Below are 24838 nucleotides of genomic sequence, written 5' to 3' on the forward strand. Positions count from 1 at the left end.
ACTGACCCTCTGACAGTGCGGCGCTCCCTCAGGTACTGACCCTCTGACAGTGCAGCACTCCCTCAGTACTGACCCTCTGACAGTGCGGCACTCCCTCAGTACTGACCCTCTGACCGTGCAGCACTCCCTCAGTACTGACCCTCTGACAGTGCAGCACTCCCTCAGTACTGACCCTCTGACAGTGCGGCACTCCCTCAGTACTGACCCTCTGACAGTGCGGCGCTCCCTCAGGTACTGACCCTCTGACAGTGCGGCGCTCCCTCAGTACTGACCCTCTGTCACTGCGGCACTCCCTCAGTACTGACCCTCTGACAGTGCGGCGCTCCCTCAGTTCTGACCCTCTGACAGTGTGGCACTCCCTCAGTACTGACCCTCTGACCGTGCGACACTCCCTCAGTGCTGACCCTCTGACAGTGCAGCACTCCCTCAGTACTGGCCCTCTGACAGTGCGGCGCTCCCTCAGGTACTGACCATCTGACAGTGCGGCACTCCCTCAGTCCTGACCCTCTGACAGTGCGGCACTCCCTCAGTACTGACCCTCTGACAGTGCGGCACTCCCTCAGTACTGACCCTCTGACAGTGCAGCACTCCCTCAGTACTGGCCCTCTGACAGTGCGGCACTCCCTCAGCACTGACCCTCTGACAGTGCTGTGCTCCCTCAGTACTGACCGTCTGACAGTGCAGCACTCCCTCAGCACTGACCCACTGACAGTGCGGCACTCCCTCAGTACTGACCCACTGACAGTGCGGCGCTCCCTCAGTACTGACCCTCTGACAGTGCGGCACTCCCTCAGTACTGACCCTCTGACAGTGCGGCGCTCCCTCAGTACTGACCCTCTGACAGTGCGGCACTCCCTCAGGTACTGACCATCTGACAGTGTGGCACTCCCTCAGTACTGACCCTCTGACAGTGCGGCGCTCCCTCAGTACTGACCCTCTGACAGTCCAGCACTCCCTCAGTACTGACCCTCTGACAGTGCGGCACTCCCTCAGCACTGACCCTCTGACAGTGCGGTGCTCCCTCAGTACTGACCATCTGACAGTGCGGCACTCCCTCAGCACTGACCCTCTGACAGTGCGGCACTCCCTCAGTACTGACCCTCTGACAGTGCAGCACTCCCTCAGTACTGACCCTCTGACAGTGCGGCACTCCCTCAGTACTGACCCTCTGACAGTGCGGCACTCCCTCAGTACTGACCCTCTGACAGTGCGGTGCTCCCTCAGTACTGACCCTCTGACAGTGCGGCACTCCCTCAGGTACTGGCCCTCTGACAGTGCGGCACTCCATCAGTACTGACCCTCTGACAGTGCAGCACTCCCTCAGTACTGGCCCTCTGACAGTGCGGCACTCCCTCAGCACTGACCCTCTGACAGTGCTGTGCTCCCTCAGTACTGACCGTCTGACAGTGCAGCACTCCCTCAGTACTGACCCACTGACAGTGCGGCACTCCCTCAGTACTGACCCACTGACAGTGCGGCGCTCCCTCAGTACTGACCCTCTGACAGTGCGGCACTCCCTCAGTACTGACCCTCTGACAGTGCGGCGCTCCCTCAGTACTGACCCTCTGACAGTGCGGCACTCCCTCATGTACTGACCATCTGACAGTGTGGCACTCCCTCAGTACTGACCCTCTGACAGTGCGGCGCTCCCTCAGTACTGACCCTCTGACAGTCCAGCACTCCCTCAGTACTGACCCTCTGACAGTGCGGCACTCCCTCAGCACTGACCCTCTGACAGTGCGGTGCTCCCTCAGTCCTGACCATCTGACAGTGCGGCACTCCCTCAGCACTGACCCTCTGACAGTGCGGCACTCCCTCAGTACTGACCCTCTGACAGTGCAGCACTCCCTCAGTACTGACCCTCTGACAGTGCGGCACTCCCTCAGTACTGACCCTCTGACAGTGCGGCACTCCCTCAGTACTGACCCTCTGACAGTGCGGCACTCCCTCAGTACTGACCCTCTGACAGTGCGGTGCTCCATCAGCACTGACCCTCTGACAGTGCGGCACTCCCTCAGTACTGACCCTCTGACAGTGCGGCACTCCCTCAGTACTGACCCTCTGACAGTGCGGTGCTCCCTCAGTACTGACCCTCTGACAGTGCGGCACTCCCTAAGTCTCATACTGCTGTTTTTCAGTGAAAAGTGCAATGTGTAGATTAGTGTCTGAGTAGTTGCTGAAGCTGCCCCACCCTTATTGCTGAGAGGCAGTTATCTGTCAGTCACCTGAGGCCTGTTTAGTGGCAGACGGGTGTACATTGTAGTCTCCTATTTGAAGCATAAGTAGTGTGTGTCACCCTGGTTAGCTGGGATCTGTTTCAAAGACAGACAAGAAGCACACTCAGTTAGCTGTGCAGGTGAGTGAGACACATCCTGAGTGGGAATTGGAACTTGGTAATTCGGCGCAGAGTGAGGGAAGGTGCTTTTCCCCTACCGTTTTGCTCTTTCTTCTGGCCTGTAACTATTAATCTGCAGGGAGAGAACCAGAGAGCATCCTGGGAAGGTTAGTGATTTTTATTTTTATTACCTCTTCAAATTGTGTGGGGGGAGAAAACTGAAGTGACATCACAGTAAAGCTGTGACCTGATGGGCTGGTTGGGAATCTGTTAAATTTCCAAAAAAAAATACGGTTGCAAAACAAATCTAATTAGGGTTAGGGTTAGTGATTAATTAGTGCTTAAATGTCACTCAGCGGGGCGCAGTGCTCCAACTGTGAGATGTGGCAGAGCTGTGATGCTTCCAGCGTTCCAGTCGACTACATCTGCAGCAAGTGTAACCAATGGCAGCTCCTCACAGACCGCGTGGTTCGGTTGGAGCAGCAATTGGATGCACTTAGGAGCATGCAGGTGGCGGAAAGCGTCATAGATCGTAGTTATATAAATGTGGTCACACCCAAGGCTCAGGCAGAGAAATGGGTGACCACCAGAAAGGGCAGGCAGTCAGTGCAGGAATCCCCTGTGGTTGTCCCCCTCTCGAACAGGTATACCAATTTGGATACTGTCGGGGGGGGGATAGCCTATCAGGGGAAATCAGCAGCAGCGAGAGCAGTGGCACCACGGCTGGCTCTGATGTTCAGCGGGGAGGGTCAAATTGCGGAAGTGCAAGAGTCATAGGGGATTCTATAGTTAGGGGCACAGATACTGCTTCTACGTGAAAGAGACTCCAGGATGGTTATGTTGCCTCCCTGGTGCCAGGGTACAGGATGTCTCGAAACGGGTAGCGGGCATCCTAAAGGGGGAGGGCAAACAGCCGGAGGTCGTTGTACATATTGGTACTAACGACATAGGCAGGAAGGGGCATGAGGTCCTGCAGCAGGAGTTCAGGGAGCTAGGCAGAAAGTTAAAAGACAGGACCTCGAGGGTTGTAATCTCGGGATTACTCCCTGTGCCACGTGCCAGTGAGGCAAGAAATAGGAAGATAGAGCAGACAAACACGTGGCTAAACAGCTGGTGTAGGAGGGAGGGTTTCCGTTATCTGGGCCACTGGGAGCTCTTCCGGGGCAGGTGTGACCTGTATAAGAAGGACGGGTTGCATCTAAACTGGAGAGGCATAAATATCCTGGCTGCGAGATTTGCGAGTGTCACACGGGAGGGTTTAAACTAGTATGGCTGGGGGGGTGGGCACGGGAGCAATAGGTCAGAAGGTGGAAACATTGACGGAGAACTAAGGAATAGGGCCAGTCTGGCTCTGAGGCAGAGCAGGCAGGGTGACGTTGCTAAAAACAGCGGGTCTGGTGGCCTGAAGTGCATATGTTTTAATGCAAGAAGTATTACGGGTAAGGCAGATGAACTTAGAGCTTGGATTAGTACTTGGAACTATGATGTTGTTGCTATTACAGAGACCTGGTTGAGGGTAGGACAGGATTGGCAGCTAAACGTTCCAGGATTTAGATGTTTCAGGCGGGATAGAGGGGTTGTAAAAGGGGTGGAGGAGTTGTGCTACTGGTTAGGGAGACTATCACAGCTGTACTGCGGGCGGACACCTCAGAGGGCAGTGAGGCTATATAGGTAGAGATCAGGAATAAGAAGGGTGCAGCCGCAATGTTGGGGGTTTACTACAGGCCACCCAGCAGCCAGTGGGAGATAGAGGAGCAGATAGGTAGACAGATTTTGAAAAGGAATAAAAGCAACAGGCTTGTTGTGATGGGAGACTTCAACTTCCCCAATATTGACTGGGACACACTTAGTGCTAGGGGCTTGGACGGGGCAGAGTTTGTAAGGAGCATCCAGGAGGGCTTCTTAAAACAATATGTAGATAGTCCAACGAGGGAAGGGGCTGTACTGGACCTGGTATTGGGGAATGAGCCCGGCCAGGTGTTAGAAGTTTCAGCAGGGGAGCATTTCGGGAACAGTGACCACAATTCAGTAAGTTTTAAAGTGCTGGTGGACAAGGATAAGAGTGGTCCTAGGGTTAATGTGCTAAATTGGGGGGAGGCTAATTATAACAATATTAGATGGGAACTGAAGAACCTAGATTGGGGGCGGATGTTTGAGGGTAAATCAACATCTGACATGTGGGAGGCTTTCAAATGTCAGTTGAAAGGAATTCAGGACCGGCATGTTCCTGTGCGGATGAAGGATAAATACGGCAAATTCCGGGAACCTTGGATAACAAGAGATATTGTAGGCCTCGTCAAAAAGAAAAAGGAGGCATTTGTCAGGGCTAGAAGGCTGGGAACAGACGAAGCCTGTGTGGAATATAAGGAAAGTAGGAAGGAACTTAAGCAAGGAGTCAGGAGGGCTAAAAGGGGTCACGAAAAGTCATTGGCAAATAGGGTTAAGGAAAATCCCAAGGCTTTTTACACGTACATAAAAAGCAAGAGGGTAGCCAGGGAAAGGGTTGGCCCACTGAAGGATAGGCAAGGGAATCTATGTGTGGAGCCAGAGGAAATGGGCGAGGTACTAAATGAATACTTTGTATCAGTATTCACCAAAGAGAAGGAATTGGTGGATGTTGAGTCTGGAGAAGGGTGTGTAGATAGCCTGGGTCACATTGAGATCCAAAAAGTTGAGGTGTTAGGCGTCTTGAAAAATATTAAGGTAGATAAGTCCCCAGGGCCTGATGGGATCTACCCCAGAATACTGAAGGAGGCTAGAGAGGAAATTGCTGAGGCCTTGACAGAAATCTTTGGATCCTCACTGTCTTCAGGTGATGTCCCGGAGGACTGGAAAACAGCCAATGTTGTTCCTCTGTTTAAGAAGGGTAGCAAGGATAATCCAGGAAACTACAGGCCGGTGAGGCTTACTTCAGTGGTAGGGAAATTACTGGAGAGAATTCTTCGAGACAGGATCTACCCCCATTTGGAAGTAAATGGACGTATTAGTGAGAGGCAGCATGGTTTTGTGAAGGGGAGGTCGTGTCTCACTAACTTGATAGAGTTTTTCGAAGAGGTCACAAAGAGGATTGATGTAGGTAGGGCAATGGATGTTGTCTATATGGACTTCAGTAAGGCCTTTGACAAGGTCCCTCATGGCAGACTGGTACAAAAGGGGAAGTCACACGGGATCAGGGGTGAGCTGGCAAGGTGGATACAGAACTGGCTAGGTCATAGAAGGCAGAGAGTAGCAATGGAAGGATGCTTTTCTGATTGGAGGGCTGTGACTCGTGATGTTCCGCAGGGATCAGTGCTGGGACCTTTGCTGTTCGTAGTATATATAAATGATTTGGAGGAAAATGTAACTGGTCTGATTAGTAAGTTTGCAGACGACACAAAGGTTGGTGGAATTGCGGATAGGGATGAGGACTGCCGGTTAATTTTCCTGCAGAGACAAAAAGGGTGTATAGTGGGTGGATAAATTGGAATTATGCCATTTGCATCTCTAAACGTTTTTCATATAGTCACTCAAATGGACTGGGAGTACAAGTTTGATTGCTGCCAAATTCCCATCATCAAATGTTTTAGAACAATGTGTTCTCTTGGAATATACCTGAGGAAGGAGCAGAGCTCCGAAAGCTAGTGACATCGAAACAAACCTGTTGGACTTTAACCTGGTGTTGTAAGACTTCGTACTGTGCCCACCCCAGTCCAACGCCGGCAACTCCATCTCTTGGAATATAGATTTGCTTTTAATCAGAGTTGTGTTTTAAAAAAAAAAACAGCTTCCACATTGTCTGAAGTTTTAATTTCCAGGCTAATTTTAAACATTTATTTTAAAATATCAAACACAATAACATGTTGAATATATGACTGAACCAATCTTGCGCTGAATCTTGGTTTTCTGTCGAGCAATTCGTCGAATCTGTTAAAGGAAGCACAGCTTAACAAGATATGTTAATTTCTTAAAATTAATAAAGCAACATTCAAAATAATGAGTTTTCTCAAGTTGACTGTTCTTGGCGACTTTTTAGCGATATGTGACTTATCCCATATCCCTGTAGCCAGGAGGCGGGCCCTCATTGTAAGAGTCCAGTGTGTATTCATGAAATCTGAAACTCGCAAAATGGTCGTCTTCAACACGAGAAAGGAATCTTTGTTGGACTTTCTGGACTTCTGATTAAACAAAACCGAGTTTTGTGTGTGTGTGGGGGGGGGGGGGGTGTGGGGGGTGTGGGGGGGTGCATATCTATATGCAAATGCCCCTTTGGCAATGAGTGGCTGCTTTGATGGTGCTGTTGGTAGAAGCAGGAGGGTGGGGGCAGGAGTGAATGCTGAAGCGGCCGTGTCCGGGATCCCACACAGCCTGGAAAGTTTGAATGGGAGACATCCCCCTGAACACTAAGTAAACCCTTCAGCACACTGAGTTCAACAAAATGGAGGTTAAAACTCCCTTTCCTGCCGACTACGCCAGTTGATAGATTCTACCATCCGGATTCAGCTGCACTTTGCGAATCACTAAATCTCAGTAGAAATTTGAGTTAAAACTTGTCAGGTGTAAATAAGTATCATTTTATTTCTCTTCTATTGAGAGTCATTTAAAAGTCTAACTCTCTAATAAGTGCAGCCAGCATAGGAATCACAGAGAGGCAATTTGTAGCCAATTCAACTTTCAAACAATCACAGAAATGATTTTCTTGCTTAGGTAAACAGCTTGCAATAAGTTTAAAAGTCAAAGTCTGAAAATGAAATATGAAAGACAGGGAGACAGCAAATAGTAAGTCAAAGTATAGATGATTCAAGAAAGAGAGAGATGTCCGAAAATCCGTCACGGTTATACCAATTCATATCAGTCTTTAGCCATCTATCTACACCCCAATGTAATTCTAATTGGTTTGGATTAACATCAAATGAGTTTGATTTGAGGGTTAATTGTCACTCATTAACTGGATTCTTGCTGAGGACAATACTGTCTTTAGGTTCCTGCCCTGTTGTCACGGAGCCTGCCCTGTCCTTGGTCACTTTATCTTGCAAATGTATTTGTTAGCTGAACAAGAATGCTGTTTTAAATCTATCTGTTTCTGTGTTCTGTTGAAGCTAGGTTTTGAAATGCTGAATGTGTGTTTTGAAATGACCTGAAGGGATGAGTGAGTTTTAAAATGGTGTTTAATAAACGAGGGGATCAATGCTAAAGAGCTATCTTTTACCAATAGAAAATAGCTAGCTTCTACACAGGTCCACAGGTCACTGAAAGGGGCAACACAGGTGGAGAAGGTAGTCAAGAAGGCATACGGCATGCTTGCCTTCATTGGCCGGGGCATTGCGTATAAGAATTGGCAAATCATGTTACAGCTGTGTAGAACCTTTGTTAGGCCACACTTGGAGTATAGTGTTCAATTCTGGTCGCCACACTACCAGAAGGATGTGGAGGCTTTAGAGAGGGTGCAGAAGAGATTTACCAGAATGTGAGAACTCTCCTCACTGACCAACAGTCGGTTGCCTTCATGTTTAATAACACACAGCGGGGCAAGATCAAGAATGACAAGATCTTGAGGTGGAGGATCGAGCTCTCCACCTATAACTATGAGATCTTGTATCGCCCGGGGAAGGTCAATGAGCCCCCTGATGCCCTGTCCCGCGGTACATGTGCCAGTGCACAAGTAGACCGACTCCAGGCCCTCCACAATGACCTCTGCCACCCGGGGGTCACCCGGTTCTTCCATTTTATCAAGGCTCGCAACCTGCCTTACTCCATCGAGGAGGTCAGGACCGTGACCAGGGACTGCCCAGTCTGCGCGGAGTGCAAGCTGCACTTCTACTGGCCAGACAGAGCGCATCTGGTGAAGGCCTCCCGACCCTTTGAACGCCTCAGCATGGACTTCAAAGGGCCCCTCCCCTCCACCGACCGCAGCGTACTTCCTCAATGTAATTGATGAGTACTCCCGTTTCCCATTCGCCATCCCGTGCCCCGACATGACGTCTACCACGGTCATCAGGGCCCTGCGCAGCATCTTCACCCTGTTCGGTTTCCCCACCTACATCCATAGCGATCGGGGATCCTCCTTCGTGAGCGATGAGCTGCGTCAATTCCTGCTCAGCAAGGGCATCGCCTCGAGCAGGACGACCAGTTACAACCCCCGGGGAAACGGGCAGGTGGAGAGGGAGAACGGAACGGTCTGGAAGGCCGTCCTGCTGGCCCTTCGGTCCAGGAATCTCCCGGTCTCCCACTGGCAGGAGATCCTCCCCGATGCGCTCCACTCCATCCGGTCGCTCCTGTGCACTGCTACTAATGAGACCCCTCACGAACGTATGTTTGCCTTCCCTAGGAAGTCCACCTCCGGGGTATCTCTCCCAACATGGCTGACAGTTCCTGGGCTCGTCCTTCTACAGAAGCATGTGAGGATTCATAAATCGGATCCCCTGGTTGAGAAAGTCCACCTCCTCCATACAAACCCGCAGTACGCCTACGTAGCACACCCCGACGGGCGCCAGGACTCAGTCTCCCTCCGGGACCTGGCGCCCGCTGGGTCCCCACCCACAACCATCACCACGCCCGACCTGGTACCATCCCCTCCCCCTCTGGTTGCCCCCCTCGCCCCTGCGCCGCCCACCCTCCCACCAGCAAACCTCATCGCAGCCCCCACCCCAGCAGCTCCCCCCGGATCCACTACTGGGTGACGAAGGAGAGGACAACACACTCCCGGAGTCACAGGTGACCACATTGGCGCCCACATCACCACCAGGACTGAGGCGATTGCGGCGGAGGGTCAGAGCCCCCGACAGACTCAATCTGTAACATTGTTTTCACCCCCGCTGGACTTTTTTTGAAACAGGGGGTGAATGTGGTAAACACCACTGGTAACACGCTACCCGTATTAAGGTACTTTCACTGTACTACAGGTAACACGGTAAATCCCAGCCTGCTGGCTCCTCCCAGCAGGTGGTGTATAAAAGTGTCTGCTCTCCTGAGCTGCTCCCATTCTGGTTCCAGCTGCAGGAGGCATATCATCTTGTGCAATAAAGCCTCAATAGTTTCACCAATCTCGTCTCGTGGTCATTGATGGTGCATCACTAAGGTTCTATACAGCTGCAACATGACTTGCCAATTTTTATACTCAATGCCCCGGCCAATGAAGGTAAGCATGCCGTCTGCCTTCTTGACTACCTTCACCTGTGTTGCCCCTTTCAGTGACCTGTGGACCTGTACACCTAGATCTCTCTGACTTTCAATACTCATGGGTTCTACCATTCACTGTATATTCCCTACCTGCAGTAGACCTTCCAAAATGCATTACCTCACATTTGTCCGGATTAAACTCCATCTGCCATCTCTCCGCCCAAGTCTCCAACCAATCTATATCCTGCAGTATTCATCTCTATCCGCAATTCCACCAACTTTTATGTCGTCTGCAAAAGTGGCCACTTTCAATAGAATTTACAGTGCAGAAGGAGGCCATTCGGCCCATCGAGTCATGACTTGGAAAGAGCACCCGACTTAAACCCACACCTCCACCCTATCCCCATAACCCAGTAACCCCACCTAACTTTTTGGACACTAAGAGCAATTGATCACGGCCAATCCACCTAACCTGCATCTTTGGACTGTGGGAGGAAACCCACGCAGACACGGGGAGAACGTGCAAACTCCACACGGACAGTGACCCAGGGCCGGGATCGAACCTGGGACCTCGGCGCCGTGAGGCAGCAGTGCTAACCCAGTGCCCGTACAGGTACTTATTTTTAAAAAAATATATATTTTATTCAAATTTTTTGGCCAAACAAAACAGTACAAAGGTTTTCCTTTTTACAACAGTAAAACAGTATAAATAACAGTGGCCGTTTTTAACAAATAAATAAATAATATATAAACTAAATGGCAACTGCCCTATCAAAAATAATAACTCTCCAAAAATAAAATCAAACAATCCAGTATACCTAGCCTAATACAAATATTTATCCAAAAACACCCCTGAGGACCCGCCCGGCCCTCTCCCCTGGGTTGCTGCTGCTACTTTCCCAGTTCCCTTATCGTTCTGCGAGACAGTCAGTGAACGGTTGCCACCGCCTGGTGAACCCTTGAGCCGAACCCCTTAGTGCGAACTTTACCCGTTCTAACTTTATAAACCCTGCCATGTCATTTATCCAGGTCTCCACGCCCGGGGGTTTGGCTTCCTTCCACATTAACAATATACTGCGCCGGGCTACTAGGGACGCAAAGGCCAAAACATCAGCCTCTCTCGCCTCCTGCACTCCCGGCTCTTCTGCAACCCCGAATATAGCCAACCCCCAGCTTGGCTCGACCCGGACCCCCACCACCTTCGAAAGCACCTTTGCCACCCCCACCCAGAACCCCTGCAGTGCCGGACATGACCAAAACATGTGGGTCATACAGGTACTTATTAACGGACGTGAGGCAACCCGCCTCTACCCCCCTCCCAGGCCGTGCGTTCCAGACCCTCACCACCCTCTGGGTAAAAAAACTTTTCCTCAAATCCCCCCATAACCTCCCACCCCTCACCTTGAACTTGTGTCCCCCTCGTAACTGACCCTTCAACTGAGGGGAACAGCTGCTCCCTCTCCACCCTGTCCACGCCCCTCATAATCTTGTCCACCTCGATCAGGTCGCCCCTCAGACGTCTCTGCTCCAGCGAAAACAACCCAAGTCTATCCAACCTCTCTTCATAACTGAACCGCTCGAGCCCAGGAAACATCCTGCTGAATCTCCTCTGTACCCCCTCCAGTGCAATCACATCCTTCCTATAATGTGGCGAATAAACGACCGCAACGGTAACCCCGCAAGGCTCCACGGCGGCAAACAGTAACCACAGATCAACCACAACTGATGGCGATCAGAGTTTGATTCTCGGCCACGTTTGATTGGCTGTGGCACGTTCCCGTCCACCGATGTCACCCGCGTCCTGCGATCTATGGAATTCTGCCGCGAACGAGCTCGCCGATTCGGTCTCCACTGCCCTTCCTGGAATCCACAGAATCCCCACAGTGCATAAGGAGGCCATTCGGCCCGTAGAGGCTGCACCAACCCCCCCCCCCCAAGAGATCCTCCGAGAGAGGATCCTACCTAGTCCCACTCACCTGACCGATGCCCGCAATCCCACTTAACCTGCACATCTTTGGATGCTGAGGGGCATTTCTGCACTGCATCCTCTAATTTTCAGTGGACAAAGGGCAGCGGGGTGGCGCACTGGGTTAGCACTGCTGCCTCACGGGGCCGAGGTCCAAGGTTCGATCCCGGCTCTGGGTCACTGTCCGTGTGGAGTTTGCACATTCGCCCCGTGTCTGCGTGGGTCTCGCCCCCACAATATGTGCCGGGTAGGTAGATTGGCACGTTATAACCTTCAAGGCTATTGGCCAAGAGGTGACAGATGGTATGAGGTGGGCGGGTCAGGTGCAGACTTGATGGACTGAAGGGCTTCTTCTGCCCCGTGTGACTCTGTGATTCGCCCATTTTTACAGATGGCCCTCCTTCTCTGTGCCCTAGCCGCTGCCGCCATTGGCTGCCTCCTCATCTTCAAGCTGCTCCCAGCGCTGGCCAATAGGAATGCGTGGTTCTGCATTCTGTGGCACGAGACGATCGTCCTCAACCTGTGGGACCGACTGACGGGCAGCACCCAACCTGAGCGGGTGCTGCGCCACGTGCTGGGCACGGCCAGGCGGGGAGACCCGCAGAGCGTGGTGGACGCCATCGACCGCTTCTGCAACACCTTCGAGTGGGCCATGAACGTGGGCGATGAAAAGGGTAAGAGGCGGGCGGGCGAGAAACGTCCCTGAGAGGAGGGGCACTGCGGAGTGTCCGTCCAGCTGATCAAATATCCGCCAGGCCCAGATGTGGCGGAGCGCGGGGTATCGGAGCTGGAAGAGGTTACAGAGATAGGGAGGGGTGCAGGGGCTGGAGGAGGTTACAGAGATAGGGAGGGGTGTAGGGGCTGGAGGAGGTTACAGAGATAGGGAGGGGTGCAGGGGCTGGAGGAGGTTACAGAGATAGGGAGGGGTGTAGGGGCTGGAGGAGGTTACAGAGATGGGGAGGGGTGTAGGGGCTGGAGGAGGTTACAGAGATAGGGAGGGGTGTAGGGACTGGAGGAGGTTACAGAGATAGGGAGGGGTGTAGGGACTGGAGAAGGTTACAGAGATAGGGAGGGGGTGTAGGGGCTGGAGGAGGTTACAGAGATAGGGAGGGGTATAGGGGCTGGAGGAGGTTACAGAGACAGGGAGGGGGTGTAGGGGCTGGAGGAGGTTACAGAGATAGGGAGGGGTGTAGGGGCTGGAGGAGGTTACAGAGACAGGGAGGGGGTGTAGGGGGCTGGAGTAGGTTACAGAGATAGGGAGGGGTGTAGGGGCTGGAGGAGGTAACAGAAATAGGGAGGGTTGTAAGGGCTGGAGGAGGTTACAGGGATAGGGAGGGTGTAGGGTTAACGTTAGGGGGTTACAGAGATAGGGAGGGGTGTAGTGTTAGGGCTAGGGGGTTACAGAGATAGGGAGGGGTGTAGGGTTAGGGTTAGGGGGTTACAGAGATAAGGAGGGGTGTAGGGGCTGGAGGAGGTTACAGAGATAGGGAGGGGTGCAGGGGGCTGGAGGAGGTAACAGAAATAGGGAGGGTTGTAAGGGATGGAGGAGGTTACAGGGATAGGGAGGGTGTAGGGGCTGGAGGAGGTTACAGACATAGGGAGGGGTGTAGGGGCTGGAGGAGGTTACTGAGATAGGGAGGGGTGTGGGGGCTGGAGGAAGTTACAGAGATAGGGCGGAGTGTAGGGGCTGGAGGAGTTTACAGAGATACGTTGGGGCTGGAGGGGATTACAGATATAGGGAGGAGTGTAGGGACTAGGGGAGGTGACAGAGATAGGGAGGGGTGTAGAGGCTGGAGGAGGTTACAGAGATAGGGAGGGGTGTAGGGGCTGGAGGAGGTTACAGGGATAGGGAGGTTTGTAGAGACTGGAGGAGGTTACAGAGATAGGGAGGGGTGTAGAGACTGCAGGAGGTTTCAGAGATAGGGAGGGGTTGTAGGGGCTGGAGGAGGTTACAGAGATAGGGAGGGGTGTAGGGGCTGCAGGGGTCACAGAGATAGGGAGGGGTGTAGGGGCTGGAGGAGGTTACTGAGATAGGGAAGGGTGTGGGGGCTGGAGGAAGTTACAGAGATAGGGCGGAGTGTAGGGGCTGGAGGAGGTTACAGAGATACGTTGGGGCTGGAGGGGATTACAGATATAGGAAGGAGTGTAGGGGCTAGGGGAGGTGACAGAGATAGGGAGGGGTGTAGAGGCTGGAGGAGGTTACAGAGATAGGGAGGGGTGTAGGGGCTGGAGGAGGTTACAGAGATAGGGAGGGGTGTAGGGGCTGGAGGAGGTTACAGGGATAGGGAGGTTTGTAGAGACTGGAGGAGGTTACAGAGATAGGGAGGGGTGTAGAGACTGCAGGAGGTTTCAGAGATAGGGAGGGGTTGTAGGGGCTGGAGCAGGTTACAGAGATAGGGAGGGGTGTAGAGACTGGAGGAGGTTACAGAGATAGGGAGGGGTGTAGGGGCTGGAGGAGGTTACAGAGATAGGGAGGGGTGTAGGGGCTGCAGGGGTGACAGAGATAGGGAGGGGTGTCGGGGCTGGAGGAGGTTACAGAGATAGGGAGGGGTGCAGGGGGCTGGAGGAGGTAACAGAAATAGGGAGGTTTGTAGGGGCTGGAGGAGGTGATAGAGATAGGGAGGGGTGTGGGGGCTGGAGGAGGTTACAGAGATAGGGAGGGGTGTAGGGACTGGAGGAGGTTACAGAGATAGGGAGGGGTGTAGGGGCTGCAGGGGTGACAGAGATAGGGAGGGGTGTCGGGGCAGGAGGATGTTTCAGAGATAGGGAGGTGTGCAGGGGGCTGGAGGAGGTTACAGGGATAGGGAGGGTGTAGGGCCTGGAGGAGGTAACAGAAATAGGGAGGCTTGTAGGGGCTGGAGGAGGTTACTGAGATAGGGAGGGGTGTGGGGGCTGGAGGAAGTTACAGAGATAGGGAGAAGTGTAGGGGCTGGAGCAGGTTACAGAGATACGTAGGGGCTGGAGGGGATTACAGATATAGGAAGGAGTGTAGGGGCTAGGGGAGGTTACAGAGATAGGGAGGGGTGTAGAGGCTGGAGGAGGTTACAGAGATAGGGAGGGTTGTAGGGTTAAAGTTAGGGGGTTACAGAGATAGGGAGGGGTGTAGTGTTAGGGCTAGGGGGTTACAGAGATAGGGAGGGGTGTAGGGTTAGGGTTAGGGGGTTACAGAGATAGGGAGGGGTGTAGGGGCTGGAGGAGGTTACAGAGACAGGGAGGGGGTGTAGGGGCTGGAGGAGGTTACAGAGATAGGGAGGGGTGAAGGGGCTGGAGGAGGTTACAGAGACAGGGAGGGGGTGTAGGGGGCTGGAGTAGGTTACAGAGATAGGGAGGGGTGTAGGGGCTGGAGTAGGTTACAGAGATAGGGAGGGGTGTAGGGGCTGGAGGAGGTAACAGAAATAGAGAGGGTTGTAAGGGCTGGAGGAGGTTACAGGGATAGGGAGGGTGTAGGGTTAAAGTTAGGGGGTTACAGAGATAGGGAGGGGTGTAGTGTTAGGGCTAGGGGGTTACAGAGATAGGGAGCGGTGTAGGGTTAGGGTTAGGGGGTTACAGAGATAGGGAGGGGTGTAGGGGCTGGAGGAGGTTACAGAGATAGGGAGGGGTGCAGGGGGCTGGAGGAGGTAACAGAAATAGGGAGGGTTGTAGGGGCTGGAGGAGGTGATAGAGATAGGGAGGGGTGTGGGGGCTGGAGGAGGTTACAGAGATAGGGAGGTGTGTGGGACTGGAGGAGGTTACAGAGATAGGGAGGGGGTGTAGGGGGCTGGAGGAGGTTACAGAAATAGGGATAGGTGTAGGGGCTGGAGGAGGTAACAGAAATAGGGAGAGTAGTAGGGGCTGGAGGAGTTTACAGGGATAGGGAGGGTGTAGGGGCTGGAGGAGGTAACAGAAATAGGGAGGGTTGTAGGGGCTGGAGGAGGTTACAGAGATAGGGCGGAGTGTAGGGGCTGGAGGAGTTTACAGAGATACGTTGGGGCTGGAGGGGATTACAGATATAGGGAGGAGTGTAGGGACTAGGGGAGGTGACAGAGATAGGGAGGGGTGTAGAGGCTGGAGGAGGTTACAGAGATAGGGAGGGGTGTAGGGGCTGGAGGAGGTTACAGGGATAGGGAGGTTTGTAGAGACTGGAGGAGGTTACAGAGATAGGGAGGGGTGTAGAGACTGCAGGAGGTTTCAGAGATAGGGAGGGGTTGTAGGGGCTGGAGGAGGTTACAGAGATAGGGAGGGGTGTAGGGGCTGCAGGGGTCACAGAGATAGGGAGGGGTGTAGGGGCTGGAGGAGGTTACTGAGATAGGGAAGGGTGTGGGGGCTGGAGGAAGTTACAGAGATAGGGCGGAGTGTAGGGGCTGGAGGAGGTTACAGAGATACGTTGGGGCTGGAGGGGATTACAGATATAGGAAGGAGTGTAGGGGCTAGGGGAGGTGACAGAGATAGGGAGGGGTGTAGAGGCTGGAGGAGGTTACAGAGATAGGGAGGGGTGTAGGGGCTGGAGGAGGTTACAGAGATAGGGAGGGGTGTAGGGGCTGGAGGAGGTTACAGGGATAGGGAGGTTTGTAGAGACTGGAGGAGGTTACAGAGATAGGGAGGGGTGTAGAGACTGCAGGAGGTTTCAGAGATAGGGAGGGGTTGTAGGGGCTGGAGCAGGTTACAGAGATAGGGAGGGGTGTAGAGACTGGAGGAGGTTACAGAGATAGGGAGGGGTGTAGGGGCTGGAGGAGGTTACAGAGATAGGGAGGGGTGTAGGGGCTGCAGGGGTGACAGAGATAGGGAGGGGTGTCGGGGCTGGAGGAGGTTACAGAGATAGGGAGGGGTGCAGGGGGCTGGAGGAGGTAACAGAAATAGGGAGGTTTGTAGGGGCTGGAGGAGGTGATAGAGATAGGGAGGGGTGTGGGGGCTGGAGGAGGTTACAGAGATAGGGAGGGTGTAGGGACTGGAGGAGGTTACAGAGATAGGGAGGGGTGTAGGGGCTGCAGGGGTGACAGAGATAGGGAGGGGTGTCGGGGCAGGAGGATGTTTCAGAGATAGGGAGGTGTGCAGGGGGCTGGAGGAGGTTACAGGGATAGGGAGGGTGTAGGGCCTGGAGGAGGTAACAGAAATAGGGAGGCTTGTAGGGGCTGGAGGAGGTTACTGAGATAGGGAGGGGTGTGGGGGCTGGAGGAAGTTACAGAGATAGGGAGAAGTGTAGGGGCTGGAGCAGGTTACAGAGATACGTAGGGGCTGGAGGGGATTACAGATATAGGAAGGAGTGTAGGGGCTAGGGGAGGTTACAGAGATAGGGAGGGGTGTAGAGGCTGGAGGAGGTTACAGAGATAGGGAGGGTTGTAGGGTTAAAGTTAGGGGGTTACAGAGATAGGGAGGGGTGTAGTGTTAGGGCTAGGGGGTTACAGAGATAGGGAGGGGTGTAGGGTTAGGGTTAGGGGGTTACAGAGATAGGGAGGGGTGTAGGGGCTGGAGGAGGTTACAGAGACAGGGAGGGGGTGTAGGGGCTGGAGGAGGTTACAGAGATAGGGAGGGGTGAAGGGGCTGGAGGAGGTTACAGAGACAGGGAGGGGGTGTAGGGGGCTGGAGTAGGTTACAGAGATAGGGAGGGGTGTAGGGGCTGGAGTAGGTTACAGAGATAGGGAGGGGTGTAGGGGCTGGAGGAGGTAACAGAAATAGAGAGGGTTGTAAGGGCTGGAGGAGGTTACAGGGATAGGGAGGGTGTAGGGTTAAAGTTAGGGGGTTACAGAGATAGGGAGGGGTGTAGTGTTAGGGCTAGGGGGTTACAGAGATAGGGAGCGGTGTAGGGTTAGGGTTAGGGGGTTACAGAGATAGGGAGGGGTGTAGGGGCTGGAGGAGGTTACAGAGATAGGGAGGGGTGCAGGGGGCTGGAGGAGGTAACAGAAATAGGGAGGGTTGTAGGGGCTGGAGGAGGTGATAGAGATAGGGAGGGGTGTGGGGGCTGGAGGAGGTTACAGAGATAGGGAGGTGTGTGGGACTGGAGGAGGTTACAGAGATAGGGAGGGGGTGTAGGGGGCTGGAGGAGGTTACAGAAATAGGGATAGGTGTAGGGGCTGGAGGAGGTAACAGAAATAGGGAGAGTAGTAGGGGCTGGAGGAGTTTACAGGGATAGGGAGGGTGTAGGGGCTGGAGGAGGTAACAGAAATAGGGAGGGTTGTAGGGGCTGGAGGAGGTTACAGTCATAGGGAGGGGTGTAGAGGCTGGAGGAGGTTACTGAGATAGGGAGGGGTGTGGGGGCTGGAGGAAGTTACAGAGATAGGGAGAAGTGTAGGGGCTGGAGGAGTTTACAGAGATACGTTGGGGCTGGAGGGGATTACAGATATAGGGAGGAGTGTAGGGACTAGGGGAGGTGACAGAGATAGGGAGGGGTGTAGAGGCTGGAGGAGGTTACAGAGATAGGGAGGGTTGTAGGGTTAAAGTTAGGGGGTTACAGAGATAGGGAGGGGTGTAGTGTTAGGGCTAGGGGGTTACAGAGATAGGGAGGGGTGTAGGGTTAGGGTTAGGGGGTTACAGAGATAGGGAGGGGTGTAGGGGCTGGAGGAGGTTACAGAGACAGGGAGGGGGTGTAGGGGCTGGAGGAGGTTACAGAGATAGGGAGGTGTGTAGGGGCGGGAGGAGGTTACAGAGACAGGGAGGGGGTGTAGGGGGCTGGAGTAGGTTACAGAGATAGGGAGGGGTGTAGGGGCTGGAGTAGGTTACAGAGATAGGGAGGGGTGTAGGGGCTCGAGGAGGTAACAGAAATAGAGAGGGTTGTAAGGGCTGGTGGAGGTTACAGGGATAGGGACGGTGTAGGGTTAAAGTTAGGGGGTTACAGAGATAGGGAGGGGTGTAGTGTTAGGGCTAGGGGGTTACAGAGATAGGGAGGGGTGTAGGGTTAGGGTTAGGGGGTTACAGAGATAGGGAGGGGTGTAGGGGCTGGAGGAGGTTACAGAGATACGTTGGGGCTGGAGGGGATTACAGATATAGGGAGGAGTGTAGGGGCTAGGGGAGGTGACAGAGATAGGGAGGGGTGTAGAGGCTGGAGGAGGTTACAGAGATAGGGAGGGTTGTAGGGTTAAAGTTAGGGGGTTACAGAGATAGGGAGGGGTGTAGTGTTAGGGCTAGGGGGTTACAGAGATAGGGAGGGGTGTAGGGTTAGGGTTAGGGGGTTACAGAGATAGGGAGGGGTGTAGGGGCTGGAGGAGGTTACAGAGACAGGGAGGGGGTGTAGGGGCTGGAGGAGGTTACAGAGATAGGGAGGGGTGTAGGGGCTGGAGGAGGTTACAGGGATAGGGAGGTTTGTAGAGACTGGAGGAGGTTACAGAGATAGGGAGGGGTGTAGAGACTGCAGGAGGTTTCAGAGATAGGGAGGGGTTGTAGGGGCTGGAGGAGGTTACAGAGATAGGGAGGGGTGTAGAGACTGGAGGAGGTTACAGAGATAGGGAGGGGTGCAGGGGCTGGAGGAGGTTACAGAGATAGGGAGGGGTGTAGGGGCTGGAGGAGGTTACAGAGATAGGGAGGGGTGTAGGGGCTGGAGGAGGTTACAGGGATAGGGAGGTTTGTAGAGACTGGAGGAGGTTACAGAGATAGGGAGGGGTGTAGAGACTGCAGGAGGTTTCAGAGAAAAGGAGGGGTTGTAGGGGCTGGAGGAGGTTACAGAGATAGGGAGGGGTGTAGAGACTGGAGGAGGTTACAGAGATAGGGAGGGTTGTAGGGGCTGGAGGAGGTGATAGAGATAGGGAGGGGTGTGGGGGCTGGAGGAGGTTACCGAGATAGGGAGGGGTGTGGGACTGGAGGAGGTTACAGAGATAGGGAGGGGGTGTAGGGGGCTGGAGGAGGTTACAGAGATAGGGATAGGTGTAGGGGCTGGAGGAGGTAACAGAAATAGGGAGAGTTGTAGGGGCTGGAGGAGGTTACAGGGATAGGGAGGGTGTAGGGGCTGGAGGAGGTAACAGAAATAATGAGGGTTGTAGGGGCTGGAGGAGGTTACAGTCATAGGGAGGGGTGTAGAGGCTGGAGGAAGTTACTGAGATAGGGAGGGGTGTGGGGGCTGGAGGAAGTTACAGAGATAGGGAGAAGTGTAGGGGCTGGAGCAGGTTACAGAGATACGTAGGGGCTGGAGGGGATTACAGATATAGGAAGGAGTGTAGGGGCTAGGGGAGGTTACAGAGATAGGGAGGGGTGTAGAGGCTGGAGGAGGTTACAGAGATAGGGAGGGTTGTAGGGTTAAAGTTAGGGGGTTACAGAGATAGGGAGGGGTGTAGTGTTAGGGCTAGGGGGTTACAGAGATAGGGAGGGGTGTAGGGTTAGGGGGTTACAGAGATAGGGAGGGGTGTAGGGGCTGGAGGAGGTTACAGAGATAGGGAGGGGTGTAGGGGCTGGAGGAGGTTACAGAGACAGGGAGGGGGTGTAGGGGGCTGGAGTAGGTTACAGAGATAGGGAGGGGGTGTAGGGGCTGGAGGAGGTAACAGAAATAGAGAGGGTTGTAAGGGCTGGAGGAGGTTACAGGGATAGGGAGGGTGTAGGGTTAAAGTTAGGGGGTTACAGAGATAGGGAGGGGTGTAGTGTTAGGGCTAGGGGGTTACAGAGATAGGGAGGCGTGTAGGGTTAGGGTTAGGGGGTTACAGAGATAGGGAGGGGTGTAGGGGCTGGAGGAGGTTACAGAGATAGGGAGGGGTGCAGGGGGCTGGAGGAGGTAACAGAAATAGGGAGGGTTGTAAGGGCTGGAGGAGGTTACAGGGATAGGGAGGGTGTAGGGGCTGGAGGAGGTTACAGACATAGGGAGGGGTGTAGGGGCTGGAGGAGGTTACTGAGATAGGGAGGGGTGTGGGGGCTGGAGGAAGTTACAGAGATAGGGCGGAGTGTAGGGACTGGAGCAGGTTACAGAGATAGGGAGGGGTGTAGAGACTGGAGGAGTTTACAGAGATAGGGAGGGGTGTAGGGGCTGGAGGAGGTTACAGAGATAGGGAGGGGTGTAGGGGCTGCAGGGGTGACAGAGATAGGGAGGGGTGTCGGGGCTGGAGGAGGTTACAGAGATAGGGAGGGGTGCAGGGGGCTGGAGGAGGTTACAGGGATAGGGAGGGTGTAGGGGCTGGAGGAGGTAACAGAAATAGGGAGGGTTGTAGGGGCTGGAGGAGGTTATAGTCATAGGGAGGGGTGTAGAGGCTGGAGGAGGTTACTGAGATAGGGAGGGGTGTGGGGGCTGGAGGAAGTTACAGAGATAGGGAGAAGTGTAGGGGCTGGAGCAGGTTACAGAGATACGTAGGGGCTGGAGGGGATTACAGATATAGGAAGGAGTGTAGGGGCTAGGGGAGGTTACAGAGATAGGGAGGGGTGTAGAGGCTGGAGGAGGTTACAGAGATAGGGAGGGTTGTAGGGTTAAAGTTAGGGGGTTACAGAGATAGGGAGGGGTGTAGTGTTAGGGCTAGGGGGTTACAGAGATAGGGAGGGGTGTAGGGTTAGGGTTAGGGGGTTACAGAGATAGGGATGGGTGTAGGGGCTGGAGGAGGTTACAGAGACAGGGAGGGGGTGTAGGGGCTGGAGGAGGTTACAGAGATAGGGAGGGGTGTAGGGGCTGGAGGAGGTTACAGAGACAGGGAGGGGGTGTAGGGGGCTGGAGTAGGTTACAGAGATAGGGAGGGTGTAGGGGCTGGAGTAGGTTACAGAGATAGGGAGGGGTGTAGGGGCTGGAGTAGGTTTCAGAGATAGGGAGGAGTGTAGGGTTAGGGTTAGGGGGTTACAGAAATAGAGAGGGTTGTAAGGGCTGGAGGAGGTCACAGGGATAGGGAGGGTGTAGGGTTAAAGTTAGGGGGTTACAGAGATAGGGAGGGGTGTAGTGTTAGGGCTAGGGGGTTACAGAGATAGGGAGGGGTGTAGGGTTAGGGTTAGGGGGTTACAGAGATAGGGAGGGGTGTAGGGGCTGGAGGAGGTTACAGACATAGGGAGGGTGTAGGGGCTGGAGGAGGTTACAGACATAGGGAGGGTGTAGGGGCTGGAGGAGGTTACAGACATAGGGAGGGGTGTAGGGGCTGGAGGAGGTTACTGAGATAGGGAGGGGTGTAGGGGCTGGAGGAGGTTACAGAGATAGGGAGGGGTGTAGGGTTAAAGTTAGGGGGTTACAGAGATAGGGAGGGGTGTAGGGTTAAAGTTAGGGGGTTACAGAGATAGGGAGGGGTGTAGGGTTAGGGTTAGGGGGTTACAGAAATAGGGAGGGGTTGGCGGTACCTCAGTAACAGTTGTGGACGGTGAAATCTCTGCCCGGGCAGCCTTCAACGTCTCTCTGAAGCGGATTGATAACAGTGCAGCCATTTCAATGCTGTCTGACACAGCACAGCAGTGCCCTGAGCACGTGGGAGAGGGGGGAGGAGAGGGGGAGGAGGGGAGAGAAAGAGAGAGAGAGACAGGGATAGAGGGAGGGAGAGAGAGAAAGAAGCAGGGAGAGAGATAGAGACAGAGCAAGAGGGAGGGAGGGGAAGTGGAGGAGAGGGGGAGGTAAAGGAAGGGAGAGGAAGAGAAAGAGACAGAGAGAGAGGGAAAGAGGCAGGGAAAGAGAGACAGATAGGGACAGAGCGGGGGAGGGAGGGGGAAAGAGCGAGAGAGAGGCAGATAAGAGAGGGGGAGACGAGTGGGGAAGAGAGAGGGAAGGAGGAGTGAGAGGGAGAGAGACATGAACACGGTGCTTTGAGGACACACACACACTGACGCACACACACACTGACACACGCACACACTGACACACGCACACACTGACACACGCACACACTGACACACACACACACTGACAGACACACACTGACACACACACACACAGACACACACACACTGACACACACACACACTGACAGACACACACACTGCCACACACACACTGACACCCACACACACAGACACACCCACACACACACACAGACGCACACACTGACACACTCACACTGACATACACACACAGACACACACACTGACACACACACACACATACTAACACACACACACTGACACACACACTCAGACACAAACATACTGACACACACACACTGACACACACAGACACACACACACACACACAGACACTGACACACACACACTGACACACACCAACTGACACACACATACTGACACACTCATACACTGACACACACACACTGGCACACACACACTGACACACTAGTACACTGATACACACACACTGACACACACACTGACACACACACATACACACACTGACACACACACACAAAGACACACACTGACACACACACAGTCACTGACACACACACTGACACACACACTGACACACACACACACAGACTGACACACACACGGATACACACACATACACACACACATACACACACTGACACACAAACACTGACACACACTGGCACACACACAGACACTGACACACTCACAAACTGACACATACACACTGACCCACACACTGACGCACACAGACACACACTGACATACACACACAGACACACACACACACACTGACACGCACTGACAAACACACACACAGACACACACTGACACAAACACACACTGACACACACACACACACACACAGACACACACACACACTGACACATACACTCAGACAGACACACTGAGGCACACACACACTGACACACACACTGATACACACAGACACACACACATTGACACACACACTGACACACACACACACACTGACACACTGACACACACACACACACACACTGATACACACACTGATACACACACATACACACACTGACAATCACACGCACTGACACACACACACACACTGATACACACTGACACACCCACACACACTGACACACACAGACACACACACACTCACACACACAGACTGACACACTGACACACACACACTGACACACACACACTGATACACACACACACAGACACACATTGACACACACACTCTGACACACACACACATGCAGAGACACACATTGACACACACACACTGACACACATACACACACACATTGACACACACACACTGACGCACAGACACACACTGACACACACACACACACAAACTGACACACACACAGACTGACACACTGACACACACACACTGATACACACACTGATACACACACACACACACAGACACACACAGACACACATTGACGCACACACACTGTCACACACACTAACACATACACACACACATACACACACACAAAGACACACACTGACTCACACACAGGCGCGCACACACACAGACACACACTGACACACACACACTGACGCACACACACACAGACACACACTGACACACACACACACTGACACATACACACACTGACACACACACACTGACACACACATGCACACTGACACACTCACACAAAGACACACACAGACACTGACACACACACACTGACACACACAGACTGACACACACACACACTGACACACACACACACTGACACACACACTGACACACACTGACATACACAAACAGACACACACTGACACAAACACACACTGACACACACTGACTCACACACACTGACACACACTGACACGCACGCGCACACACACTGACACACACACACAAAGACACACACACAAACTGACACACACAGACTGACACACACAGACACACACACATACACACACTGACACACACACACTGACACACACACACACTGACACACACTGACACACACACTGACACACACACACACTGACACACACACACAGCCACACACACACACACACAGCCACACACAGACACACACACACTGACACACACACTGACATACACACACAGACACACACACTGACACACATACACAGCCACACACTGACACAAACACAGACTGGCACACACACTGACACACACACACACTGACACACACACACACATACTAACACACACACACTGACACACACACTCAGACACAAACACACTGACACACACACACTGACACACACACTGACACACACACACACAGACACACACACACACACAGACACTGACACACACAGACTGACACACACCAACTGACACACACATACTGACACACTCATACACTGACACACACACACTGGCACACACACACTGACACACTCATACACTAACACACACACAAAGACACACACTGACGCAAACACACACTGACACACACACACACACAGACACACACACACACACTGACACACACACTCAGACAGACACACTGAGACACACACACACTGACACACACACTGATACACACAGACACACACACATTGACACACACACTGACACAAACACACACTGACACACACACACTGACACACACACACACTGACACGCACGCGCACACACACTGACACACACACACAAAGACACACACACAAACTGACACACACAGACTGACACACACAGACTGACACACACACATACACACACTGACACACACACACTGACACACACACGCACACTGACACACACACAGATACACACT

At 53.4% G+C, this 24838-nt stretch overlaps 1 protein-coding gene across 1 annotated transcript in view; it reads left to right on the plus strand.

Annotated features, from left to right (window-relative positions):
• The window catches only part of LOC140398893 (catechol O-methyltransferase A-like), a 250091-nt gene that overhangs the window by 25963 nt on the left and 199290 nt on the right, over positions 1-24838 (plus strand). Inside the window, exon 2 of the mRNA XM_072487849.1 lies at positions 11788-12070. Within this exon, the coding sequence (XP_072343950.1) occupies positions 11788-12070 (283 nt within the window). The remainder of the gene's footprint in view (positions 1-11787; positions 12071-24838) is intronic.

This window comes from Scyliorhinus torazame, chromosome 22, assembly GCF_047496885.1.
Source record: "Scyliorhinus torazame isolate Kashiwa2021f chromosome 22, sScyTor2.1, whole genome shotgun sequence".
In the NCBI taxonomy this organism is placed as follows: Eukaryota; Metazoa; Chordata; class Chondrichthyes; order Carcharhiniformes; family Scyliorhinidae; genus Scyliorhinus; species Scyliorhinus torazame.